The 13,028-nt window shown below is 37.6% G+C and overlaps 1 protein-coding gene and 1 long non-coding RNA gene across 2 annotated transcripts; both read left to right on the top strand.

The window, feature by feature from the left end:
* The first annotated feature begins 1,259 nt into the window (after window positions 1-1,259).
* Window positions 1,260-3,750, top strand: LOC144464659 (uncharacterized). Its single transcript, XR_013492327.1, has 2 exons — window positions 1,260-1,591; window positions 3,464-3,750. It is a non-coding gene; the product is annotated as an uncharacterized LOC144464659 (long non-coding RNA).
* Window positions 3,751-10,708: 6,958 nt separating this feature from the next.
* znhit3 (zinc finger, HIT-type containing 3) lies at window positions 10,709-12,949 on the top strand. Its single transcript, XM_033651342.2, has 5 exons — window positions 10,709-10,891; window positions 11,448-11,479; window positions 11,595-11,660; window positions 11,819-11,896; window positions 12,582-12,949. The coding sequence occupies exons 1-5, from the start codon at window positions 10,824-10,826 to the stop codon at window positions 12,776-12,778; spliced, it is 441 nt and encodes a 146-aa protein (XP_033507233.2). The 5' UTR covers window positions 10,709-10,823; the 3' UTR covers window positions 12,779-12,949.
* Window positions 12,950-13,028: the final 79 nt, after the last annotated feature.

Genomic DNA, 13,028 nt, shown 5'->3' with positions numbered 1-13,028 from the left:
GTAAACCCCAGCTCCCTCATTTCAGTTAACCACACTTCTCTTTCAGCCCTGCACCTCCCACATGTCTCAGGTACATGCTGTACTGTCTCTGCGCTGCTGGCACTGCCTCGCATAGCCCAGGTGGGTGCGTCTCATTAAAGCTGATCCTGACTCGTCTGATCCAAAAATAAAAAATAAAAACATAAAAAAGATTCTTCTGATCCCTTAGATATTCAGCTATCCCAAACACATTTCAGTCACTAAGGGTCAGTAAATTACTTACATGTGCACTAACAACGACGTTATTACAACAATTTAGACTTTTATTTTTCCAACAGTGATTTGATATGAATGGAGTTTAGTTTACCATACATAACACACTTGTTCATATACAGAGGAAGAAAAAAGACTTCGGAAACAATAAATACATGAATAAATATATAAATACAGGAATGAATGAACAGAAACTAATTTTAAAAATAAATAAAAGTTGAAACAAAAATGCAAATAAATAAATAAGATAAATAATAAATCAATCAATCAATCAATAAATAATGAAAAAATAAATATAGAATAGGGAATAAGGGAATAAATAAATAAATGTTGAAACAAATATGGAAATAAATAATTAAATGCATGAACGCAGAAATAAATGCATATTTAAAAACAAATAAATACAGGCATTAGAAAATTCAAAAATAAATATAAAAAGACAAAACAAAAAATAAATGTTGAAACAAATATAGAAAAAATAGATACATTCATTAAATTAAATAAATAAATAAAAGTTGGTAATAAGAAGATATTAAAAAATATATCTTAAATGTATATCCACTTCTGTACAACTACATTTATTTATTTATGCATTTCTGTGTATTTCTATATGTAAATGAGGTAGGAGGGCCTAATCTCTCATTTATGTATTTATCTATTTATTTATTCCAGCATTTTTTCCGTATTTATTTATTTCAGCATTTATGTGTTTCGGTAATTAATTATTTCATTTCAGCAATTACATATTTCTGTATTTGTTTAATTATTTATTCATTCATTCATACTTATGACAGTTGTCCTTCCTCCATATAAAAATGTTCACGAAATACAAAAACAAAGGTTCACGCGAGGACACGAATGCATACAAGATTAGGGTTAGTGAAATAACATAAACATCAATATCCAGTATCCAGTACAACAGTAAAGCACACAGCACGCATAGCAGGTATTAAAGCACATAGGCTCGCGCATGTTTCCTGAGTCAGAAGTGGCACAGCCGCGGTCACGTGACTCCGTGTATATAAACACAGAGTGACCTCATCTGTTTACTCGCTGAGACTCGTCTGCTTCACTAAACTGCTGCATTCCGTCTCCAAATGGCGACAGACATGGAAAGATTTGTCTCCTTCGAGGAGGCTTATTATGATCAATACGACTATTATAACCTGCTCGAGTACTCGTGTCACGCGTGTGGAAAAGGCAGATCCAAGAAGGAGATCGAGCTGAACACAAACCGCCATTGCCCCGCAGGACACGAGAGGAAGATTGCAGAGAAATTTCACAACAGCCAAATGAAGCGCAGGAGAACTAAGAGCGCTTCTTCTTGATGCTTTGACAGGTAACAGTGAGGCTCTGTAGTCTGAATATAATCTTTATTTATCTCTGCAACGAGCGGCCTTTGTGTTGAAAACACTGCCTCCCACTTGGATATTTGCATAACGAGATCCTGCAAGATTACAGCCATGAATGTCAGGTGAACAACGCCTGCTTGTGTGATCGGTGTAATCTGTGCTCGGAAATTCATGTTTACATACTGGGTCACTCTCAGGTGGAGACATGTTGAGCAGACTTTTTTTTTGCATGTTTTTATTCACCTAATCTGTTGCATTAAGCAATTTCGCCCAGGTGGAATAACTGCTTTGATACTTCTGATATCCTAAATTGTATTATTATTATTATTATCATTATTATTGTTCCACTTGTTAGTCTTGTCTGACCAACAGTCTAAAGGCCAAAGACAGTCAATAAAATAAATCTGGAAACAGTGAATGTGCTTTAACCATCTGAAACCTGGAGCTACATCACTTTTCTGCTACTTTCAGATGCCTTTCGCAAGTATTTTAAAACCTTCGAACCCTGAGCACAGTGGTGTGGTTTCTTTCACAAACATGGGGGGGGAAAAAGGCAATGACCAACTTGGTACAAAAATGGCCCTAAAATTGCAAATAATAAATAAATTAATTAATTAAGTTAATTTAATTTAGAAAAATTTAAAGAAAAAAAAACATGAAAAAGGTCCACAAATTGCAAAAAAAAATAAATAAATAAATAAAAGAAAATAAAAATTAATTTTGAAAAATATATAAAAATCTTTCTTTAGTTTTTAACTTTTTTTTCCTACAAATTTTCTTCTTTTTTTTTCAAAAATGTTTTGTTTTTAATTTTCTCTTTTTACTAATTTCCTGCTAATTTGTTCAGGTCATTTCTTCTTTTATTGCTCACTGCATTCTTTTTCCAAGTGTTGAATTATGACACAAACGAATAATCGATTATCTAAATTATGGACGATTAATTTTGCTGCGAGATGACCAACTGAATTGATATGTTTAGTGAGGACGCTAATACATAATAGAAGATAACAGTGGAAAGAAAACAACAAACAACAAACAAAAGAATACTCAAAAAAAAAAACAGCGTGCACATCCAAAAATAAATACTGGGAGCTGGACAGAAGAACAAATACAAAAACAAGTCCGCACCCCAGAAACTGCTCCTTTTGGAAATGTAATCGTATCACCACGTGACATTTCATCAAACAACAAACAACAACAGCAATGAAACATACATATACAGATAAATAAATGCATTGATAATAACCACATTACGAAGCACTGGGAGGGCTTTAAAAAGAAGTCGTCGACATAACTCAGACCAGCATAGCCTCAAAAAACAACAACAGAAAACGATTAATTAATTAGTCAACTGACAGACAATTAATCAGCGATAAATTAGGTAATCGATAACTGGTTTGTGTCTTTTTTTTTAAGCAAAAAATGCCAATCATTCACAGTTTCCAGCGTCTCAAATGTGAGATTTCTTTAGTTTTTCCTGCTGTGTGTCATTGCAAACTGACTATCTTTGTTTTTTGTTTTTTTTTAAAGATATTTTTTGGTTTTTTTTTTAGCCTTTAATGTATAGGACAGACAAGCGTAAGGGGGGGGGGGGGCAGTGACATGCAGCGGGGGGCCACAGGCTGGAGTCGAGCCCCGGCCACTGCGGCAACGGCCTTGTACATGGGCCACCTGCTCTACCACTAAGCCACCGGCGCCCCCTATCTTTGGTTTTTAGACTAAAACTAACAGGTGGAAGATGTTAACATGCACTGAACTAAATGAGTAATTAAAAAAATAACCCACAGATGGATAGATGATGAAACTAGTACAGCAGGATGAGATTTGTGACGACCCTTTACATTCTGTTTTCCACACAGACCCGGACACAAAGTTGGATTCCTGATGTTGACTATGGCCAAGGTTTTGTTGTTTTCCCTGACCCAGTGAGCGGAGCGCTGTGACACCGGGAACGTGCCCAGCGATCGGTCACCAGACGGCTCCCCATTCCAAACTCTGTAACAAGACCTGCCCCGATCAAGTTACAGCTGTGCAAGAATAGTTTATGTTGAGCTATGTAGGTCAGTGGTGTGTGTGCTTGTCATTTCTCTGGGTGCAGAAGATATTATACTGTATTTTGATTCAATAAAATGTGATGTTAACTAAAGCAGCTTGGGTTTATTTTTATTTTTTGTTGTTCATAACTGAATACAAATTGTATTTGAATACCGCTGGCTTAGTTCTGTTAAGTAGGCTGCAACAGCAGATGTTATTCCTCCATATAATCAAGGCCTGCTCTGTTTACTTTTTGTATTCCAAAGGAGTGTCATGCACATCCGGACACCAAGGTCGATGGGCAGTTCCTCTAAAAATGGCAAAGGACACAGCCTGCAGCCAGAGAGGAGATTCGTTTGTGCATTTTAAACTGCATGATCATTTTATCTATTATGAGCTATTTGCTGTCACTTCACTTAATTGCAGAAACTGACTACAAACCACATTTGCTTCACCCAACAAGGTTCCTAAATCCATGTCTTTCACTGCATGATGAGCAGTGACAGTTAATCTGCATCTGCAGGTTGTGGAAAGTACATCACTGATAAAAAAAAACCAGAGGCTCACCACTATCAGCATTTGGGTTTAATTAGTGTTTGACTACTGGCTGAACTGTGAACGCAGAAAAAAATGCATGTTTAAATAAATAAATATAGTGATAAATAAATTCATAGATAAATAATAAAAAAAAAAATAAATAAATAAATGTTGAAACAATTATGGGAATAGATAAATGCATGAGCGCAGAAATAAATACATATTCAAAATCGATTTTTTTTTAAAGTTCCTTTACTTGTTTATAAAGCTTTAAATGACATCACTTCCTCCCTACATCAGAGATTTTCTTTCATTGGATGCTCCAGCCAGATCACTGAGGTCCTCCACTGCTTTGCCTTTAAATGTTCCTTATGTGTCTCAAAAAATTCCCAGAAAATCCCAGATAATTTGCACTATTTCCACGTCAGGTTATACATACATATATATATATATATATATATATATATATACACGTACACATTCCTAATCATACTTAATTACATATATACATACATATCCATATTATTTATATTTATACTGTGTGACATAGCTGTGCAATTCGTACTGTGCAATATTTGATCTCTTGCAATAATATTTATAGGCTGTATTTCATTACAGTAAAAATACCACACACCATGTGTGTATGTCAGTCACCCTGTGCAGCTATCAATCATGGACATACAGTATCCATATGTGTGTGTAAGTGAGTGTATGTAGTGTACAAAGATTACATATATTTCTTAATTTTATCTAGATCTAATTTATATTTATTGTAATTTTTTAAAGCAGTTTTTAGCACTCATCACTTTTTTGTTTCTTTCTCGTGCTTATGACTCTTGTGCTGCTGTTATGTGCACATTTCCCTGTTATGGGATTAATAGTCTTTAAGTGTTCACGTTATCATTTTGATCTGGTTTTTAATTTGGAGTTATGTTATAGCCCTTGTCTTTAAGCTCAAGTCAGTTTTTTGTTGGGTTTATGGTTGTTGTTGTTTTTTTTTTTAAATATTATTTTCATCTTCATCTTTTTCTATTTTTTTCTCTATATTTTGTTTTATTGTTGTACTTTTTAGTCGCGATACATTTTTTATTTTATTTTATTTTATTTAGTCTGTGTTGATTCGGGTATGTTTGTATGGAAATAAATTGAAGTTATCTCAAATGCTTTTATTTTGAGAGGCGGAACACCACGTTGGTTAGTGAGCAGGTTGGCGACGTTGGAGAGAGTTGCGGGAGGTTTGAATTTTGTTACGGTGAATTTGCGGACTGTTTTTTTTTTTTTTAATATATGTATGACTGAATAACGACTTTTGACTTCGGATTTGCGGACATTGGGACTTGGTAGAAACAGAATTAGTTGTGGGGGGGGATTTTGTTGGAATATCGACCGACGGCCTGTATAGGTCCGGAACGGTATTCTTGCACTGTTCCTCTTTGCAAAATCTGACAGGATGTCAGACAGGGAGACAGAGAGGGACAACATGGAAATCAATGAGGGAGAGGAATGGACAGAGGAGGGTTGGGAGTTTGCGAAAGAGAGGGGAGAAAGGAAGAGTCGCCATAAGAGAAGGAAAGAAAATCAAAGCTCAAGTGGAACAGAGAGTGAGAGGAGGGATCGAAAGCAGGAGTAGGACTAATCGTAGTAGTGAGATTTGAGGGAGAGGGAGGAGTAAAGAAAATTGATCCATTGAAACTAACAAAAATCATCAAAGGACAAGTCGGAGACGTGAAGTATGCGAGAGTTTTGAGTGATGGAAACTTGCTGATACGATGCAGTAATCAAGTGCAGATGGAAAAGGCAAAGAAAATGAATAATGTTGGAAAAGTTAAAGTATCCAGAATAATAAGAGTGGGAGAGAAGAGGGCTGAGGGTGGATGTAAGGGGGTGATTTCTGGAATACCTCTTTCAGTCAGCATGAAGGATTTGGTGGAGAACTTGGGGGAGCATAATAGTCTAATCAAAAGTGCTAAAAGAATGACTAGGGGAGCAGAGAAGAAAGAGACTGAGACCATCTTGATAGAATTTAAAACAAAGGTTATTCCAAGTGAGCTACATTGTGGATTCATGAAATACAGAGTTAGGGAGTTCATTCCAAAGCCAATGAGATGTTTTAATTGCCAGGAATTTGGGCATGTGGCAATGGTGTGTAAAGGTAAGAAAAGATGTGCTAGATGTGGAGGGGAACATGAGTATGGGAAGTGTGGAGAAGGAGTGAAACCCAAGTGCTGTAACTGTGGAGGAAATCACAGTGTGGCCTATTGGGGATGTGAAGTGTTGAGAAGAGAGGTGGAAGTGCAACAGATAAGAGTGAAGGAAAAAGTCTCTTATGCAGAGGCAGTTAAGAGGGCTGGACCAGGAAAACAGAGCAGAGCATATGGGCAAAATGAAGGGAAAATTACAGTGAATACAGAGCAGGAGGATAGAAGGAAGAAGTGGGAAGAAAAGAAGAGAATGGTGACATTTATAGCAGGAGTGATAAATGCCACAGCGGAGATCAAATCCAAAACTGACAGGATTCAAATAATTGTGAAAGCAGCTGTGCATCATCTTGAAATAAAGGGTTTGAAATGGGAGGAAGTGAGAGACAGTCTCAGTGAAAAAGCAAGTAGTGAGGCATCATGTGTGGGTTAATACTAATCATCATTTTAATACTCCAATGGAACGCAAGGAGTCTGATAGCTAATGGACAGGACTTTAAGCAATTTATAGGCAGTAGGAGGGAGAAACCAGATGTATTATGTATTCAGGAGTCATGGCTGAAACCCAATTTAGATTTCGTCATGCATGGATATGTGGCAGTTAGGAGGGATAGGAAAGATGGGGTAGGAGGAGGCTGTGTAACATTTATAAAACAAAGTATTCCTTATAGAGTGTTGGGTATTGGGAAAGAACTGGAGTATATAGTAGTGGAAGTATGGGCGGGAAGAAAGGAAATAGTGGTGGTAAATTATTATAATCCATGTAAGAAACTAGAACTAAATAAGCTAGAAGAAATAGAAGGGAAAAATAGAGCAAGCATTGTGTGGTGTGGGGACTTCAATGCACATAACACATTATGGGGGAGTGAAAAAACTGATGTTAATGGCCAGGTGATGGAGGAAATGTTAGATGAGAGGAGTCTAATCTGCTTAAATGATGGTAGCAAAACAAGAATAGATGTAAACACAGGAAAGGAATCGAGTCTGGACCTTACAGTGGTATCGAATAATATTGCTCCCAGGTGTGATTGGAAAGTGTATAATGAGGGAACCATTGGTAGTGATCATTATCGGGTTTTATGTAAGGTAAACATTAATGCAGAAATGAATGAAGGGGCCAGGGGCGGAAAATGGGTGTTTGGGAAAGCTGAGTGGGAGAAGTTTAAAGAAGTAAGTGATCAGTATCTGAGCCAGATTAATGCTGATATGAACATAGAAACTTTGGAAAAGGAAATAGCTAGTGGTATTAGAGTAGCTGCAATGAGATCTATTCCTAAGAGTAAAGGTGAAGTAAAGAAGAGGGCTGTTCCATGGTGGGATGAGAAATGTAAAGAAGCTGTTAAAAATAGAAACAAGGCATTTAAGATACTGAAAAGAACTCATAACTTTCAACATATGATAGAATATAAAAAAGCTCAGGCTGTAGTAAGAAGGACGATAAGACAGGCAAAAAGAATGTACTGGAGGAAGTTTTGTGACTCCATTGGGAACACAACCCCAGTGGGAGAGGTATGGGGGATGATAAGAAAGATGAGAGGAGATAGAAGGGACTGGAGTTATCCTGTGTTAACAGAGGACAATGAAATAGCAGTAACGAATAAAGAAAAAGCTGAGATGTTGGCCAACACGTTTGTGAAGGTACATAGTTCAAGCAATTTGTCTGAAGAGGGAAAAAGGGGTAGGGAGAAAACAAAGTCTGAAAACATGGAGGCCTTAAGGAGAAAGGAAATAGATGATACCAGAGATGAGCAGAGTGTACCGTTTAATATGGGAGAGTTAAAAAGGGCACTGGATAAAGCTCGTATGACTGCGCCAGGGAAGGACGAGATATGTTACGTGATGATAAAGCACTTAAGTGAAGAATGTTTGGAAAAGTTGTTATTGTTGTATAACAAGGTGTGGGAGGAAGGTAAAATACCAGAGAGTTGGAAGGAGGCAGTCATTGTTCCCATAAGGAAACCAGGGAAAGATGCTAGTAAACCAACAAGTTACAGACCAATAGCATTAACATCAAATATCTGCAAACTCATGGAGAGAATGGTAAATGAAAGACTGATGTCTTTTTTAGAGAAACACGGTTTAATTGCAGGATGTCAAAGTGGATTTAGGAAAGGGAGGAGTACTTTGGATCCAATTGTGAGTTTAGAGGATGAAGTAAGGAAAGCACAAATCAATAAAGAAATAGTAGCAGCAGTGTTCTTTGATGTTGAAAAAGCATATGATATGTTATGGAAGGAGGGGCTTTTGATAAAGTTACATAAAATGGGAATTGGGAGCAGAGTTTTTAATTGGGTAATGGACTTTTTGAATAAGAGAACCATACAGGTGAAAATAGGGTCAGAAATCTCTAATTAGTATGAGATAGAAAATGGAACACCACAGGGGAGTGTGATTAGTCCTATATTATTCTCTATTATGATAAATGACATATTTGAAAATGTAACAGTAGATATGGGAAGATCATTATTTGCAGATGATGGGGCTATGTGGAAGAGAGGGAGAAATATAAACCATGTTGTAAGGAAGTTGCAGGAAGGAATAAATCAAGTTGAGAACTGGGGAAATAAATGGGCTTTTAAGTTTTCAGTTGAGAAAACAAAGGTTATGTTTTTCACCAGAAAGAGGATTCAAGAAAATACTATTTTGAAATTGTATGGTAATAATTTAGAAAGAGTTGAATCATTTAGATTCTTAGGAGTATATTTTGATACCAGACTAACATGGAGGGAACATATTAAAAATATTGCTGACAAATGTAAAAAAGTTATAAATGTAATGAGATGCCTTGTGGGTTTGGACTGGGGAGCAGATGTGGCATCCTTGAAATATATTTACGTTGCATTAATTAGATCAAGGATGGATTATGGAAGTGTAGTGTATGGTTCTGCTGCAAGAACTGCATTGGCAGTATTAGATGTGATCCAGGCTCGGGCTCTTAGGCTGTGTGTTGGGGCAACAAGAACATCACCTGTGTGTGCCTTGCAAGTTGAAGCAGGAGAAATGCCGCTGTCTTTACGTAGGAAGCAGCTAAGAGCTAATTATTGGATGAATTTAAGAGGACATGAACAAAATCACCCAACCAGAAAAGTGTTAGAACAATGTTGGGAAAGGGAGAGAGCAATGAATTTAAGTTTTGGATGGACAGGAGATGAAACAGCAAGAGACCTGGGGGTGTATGAAATGGAGTTCTGCCCGACAGTATTGTGGCCTACAACCCCTGTGTGGATGTTAGAGGGACTGACGGTGGATTTAGAGCTGCTTCAGGTTAAAGCAAGAAATAAAAATGTAGATTGTGTACATGAATTTTATAGATATACAGAAAGTAGTTATATGGGTTATGTTCAAGTATTTACAGATGGTTCCAAAAATCCATCAACAGGCAGCACTGGGGCTGCTGTTGCAGTTCCTAGTAGAAGAGTGGAAGTTGGTAAAAGAATGTCAAATGATTTAAGTGTGTATACAGTTGAACTGTTTGCTATTGTGATGGTGCTAGAGTGGATAGAGCAAGCCAGACCAAACCACGCGCTTATATGTAGTGACTCAGCATCTGCTTTGTGGAGTTTAAAGCGAGGTACTTCCACAAATCGACAAGATATATTGTATGAAATTTTGAAAATGCATTCAAGAATAATAGGACAAGGTATAGTAGTTAAATTTATTTGGGTTCCAGCACATATGGGCATTGTGGGTAATGAGAAAGTTGATCTTATAGCCAAGCAAGCAGTTAAAAAAGAAAATATAGATATCATAATCAAGTTATCAAAACTGGAAGGAAAGAACATTGTACGGAAGAAAACAAGTGAAAAATGGCAGCAGCACTGGGAACAGGAGGTGAGAGGGAGACACCTATATGCACTACAGAAGAGAGTGGGCGCTGGGAGACGCAGGGGAGGAAACAGGAGAGAGGAGACAGTGATGACAAGACTGAGAATTGGACATAGTAATCTGAATGGGACACTTCACATTGTCGGGAAACATGTAAATGGATTATGTGACTGTTGCCAGATATCAGAAACAGTGGAACATGTGATTACCAACTGCAACAAATACAGAGAGGAATGGAAGGAAATGCTGGAGGAGATGAGGGGAGAAGGACTCACAGGATCAAGCTTAAAGGACATACTGGCGTGTGGTGAGACTGGGAAAGGCAGAAAGTGTTTGATGTGTTTTTTTAAAAAGAACTGGACTGATATGGAAGATATGAGACACTGGATAATATAGGAGTCAAATAACTCCAGAAGAGGGCGGTAATGCAACGTTAAGGATGCAAGCTGCCGTTAAACCCCAGAGAAGAAGAAGAAGAAGAAGAAGCTTTTATTTTGAAGGACGGACAAGGACGGACATACCAACCGGAAGTACTATCATTCACTTCCTGGTCTTTACGCATATCCGAGCTGCTAGGATTTTGACCACTTTGTACGTCCTATATTTATATTTTGTAACCGCCAGGATGCAGATTTGCAGCGTGTGCAGCGAACATCCACCGAAATACAGATGTCCAGCCTGCAAAATAAGATAGTGAGTAACTTTAAAGAGAATAAATACTATATTAGCTTTAGCTGCCGAGAGCTAGCGGCAAAGCTGAACTACGACTCAGAGATAGTGCTGTAACTTACCTTGTGTTTGGTTACTTTAAAACATGGAAACCCTGACAAATAAAAATCCAAATGTGCTCATATGTACAGACAGTGCCATTATCCTAAAGTAATGTCCTAAAAGTTACACGTGTAAACAAATGTGGACATCAACACCACATGGGATTGCAGCCTATTAGGAGCATTAGCGCCACCTTCTGGTCCGGAGTGTGCATCACATATTAAATCTTATACATAAACCCTGTTCTTCCCATAGTATAAAATATTAAAAACTGCACTCCACTTTACCAGTTCATTTATGATTTTATATTAGCATGGCGTCCATTGCCTTTCTTGTTCACACTGAATGGCTAAAACTAATTATTATTTTCAATATTGATTTATCTACCCATTATTTTCTTGATTGATCATCAGTAAAATGTCAGAAGACAGTGGAACACGCCCTGTGTTATTAATTACTGTGTTTTTTCCTCTCACAGTTGTTCACTCGGCTGTTACAAGAGGCATAAAGGTAAGTCTGATCTCAGTATTGTAATGAAGTCATAATGTGCTGTTTTGATGAGATATGATCATACGTAGATGACATATTAGACGGATCCACCATCTAATTCTTTATTTGTCCATAGACACTTGTCTTCCTGTTGAGCAGCCTGCACTGTCTGATCCTGAGACTAAGGAGCCTTTCAGCACTGGTATGTTAATATGTCTCTGAAGACTCCTGTGAGTCTGGTTCTTAATTAGCGTCAGTATCAGCCAGCATGAGCACTAATAATGTAACATAATGTAAAAGGTGGTGAAAGACTGGTGATACTACACTCAGGAATGTCTGTGTGCTTCACTGTGTTTGCAGAAACGTGGACTGTTGATGATCTTCTGCATGAAGATGACATCACTGACAAAGTACCTCTGCAGAAGCTTCAGCTGCTAGGTATTAATGCAACTGTACCTTTCATCTGCTCTTTAGGGATAGTTTGGATTTTTGAAGTGGGGTTCTATGAGGTTCTTATCCATAGTCAGTGTGTTACCTACAGTAGATGGTGGTCGGCACACCCCCAGTCTGGAGAAGCAGGCAGGAGTACTGACACAGAAGCTAAGCAATGTACTGCTGTGGACGGGGGCAGCAGCAAAACAAATTTTTCAGTATAAGGCCCTGTCTACGTGTATAAAGATATTTTTTAAAAAGGATATTTTCTTCTACTGTTTGGCTTCATGTCTTCACACACAAAGTGTTAAGTCACTTAAATTGAGATTTTTTTTTAAAACAACCTCAAAGTGCAGATGTTTCAAAACTCTGTTCACTTTGTATCTGTGCAGAAGTGTAAAACGGAGTGTTTGGAAAATGATTACGTAATTTTCTCCATGTGCTCATGTCAATTTTTGCTTTGTGTAGTGAGTGAACGCCAGAAATGACAATGGTGGATTTCTGGTTTGTTTAAGTGTTGTCAGCCAGCTAGTGTTTTGGACGTGTAACTGCAGAGTGACACAGACACACTACCGCACAAGTATAAATGCTCACAACGGCGTAGGGTCAGCCGCACAACTACATATATCCCGCTTAAGTTTTTAAAAAAAGTCAAACGTGGATCCTTAATATTTTCCTATTTCCTCTACAGGTCAGTCAAAAGAGCTCAGAGATCTTCTCTGTAACCCCCACCTGAGACAGTTACTGCGCTCCGTTGACAGCGCGGACAGCAAAGCCGACGCGATGAAGGCCGCCATGCAGGAGCCTCTGTTTGTTGAATTTTCAGACCAGTGTTTGAAAACTGTAGAAAATGAAGCGTTAACATCCAGTGAAGCGGGTGATTTGTAAAATGGTGCCTGCATTAGTTTTCTATCAGATCATTTTTTTTTAATATTTTTGTATGAAGTTTTGGAATAGGCATGTTGTGCAATTATTGTTGATCTAAGTTCCTGTCCCGTGCCTTGTCATGCTACAATATGTATATATATGTTCAAATAAATGCTGAAATGTTTTATATCAGCTCCTGAGTCAACGCTAAAGTTTTTACAGTCTAGTTAAAGAAGTCACTTGAGAAAAGGCTGATCATGCAAACAAAGTT

The sequence above is a fragment of the Epinephelus lanceolatus genome, chromosome 11 (assembly GCF_041903045.1).
Source record: "Epinephelus lanceolatus isolate andai-2023 chromosome 11, ASM4190304v1, whole genome shotgun sequence".
Classification (NCBI taxonomy): domain Eukaryota; kingdom Metazoa; phylum Chordata; class Actinopteri; order Perciformes; family Serranidae; genus Epinephelus; species Epinephelus lanceolatus.
The sequence above is the reverse complement of the archived record's forward strand: the minus strand, read 5'-3'. Positions and strand labels throughout refer to the sequence as shown.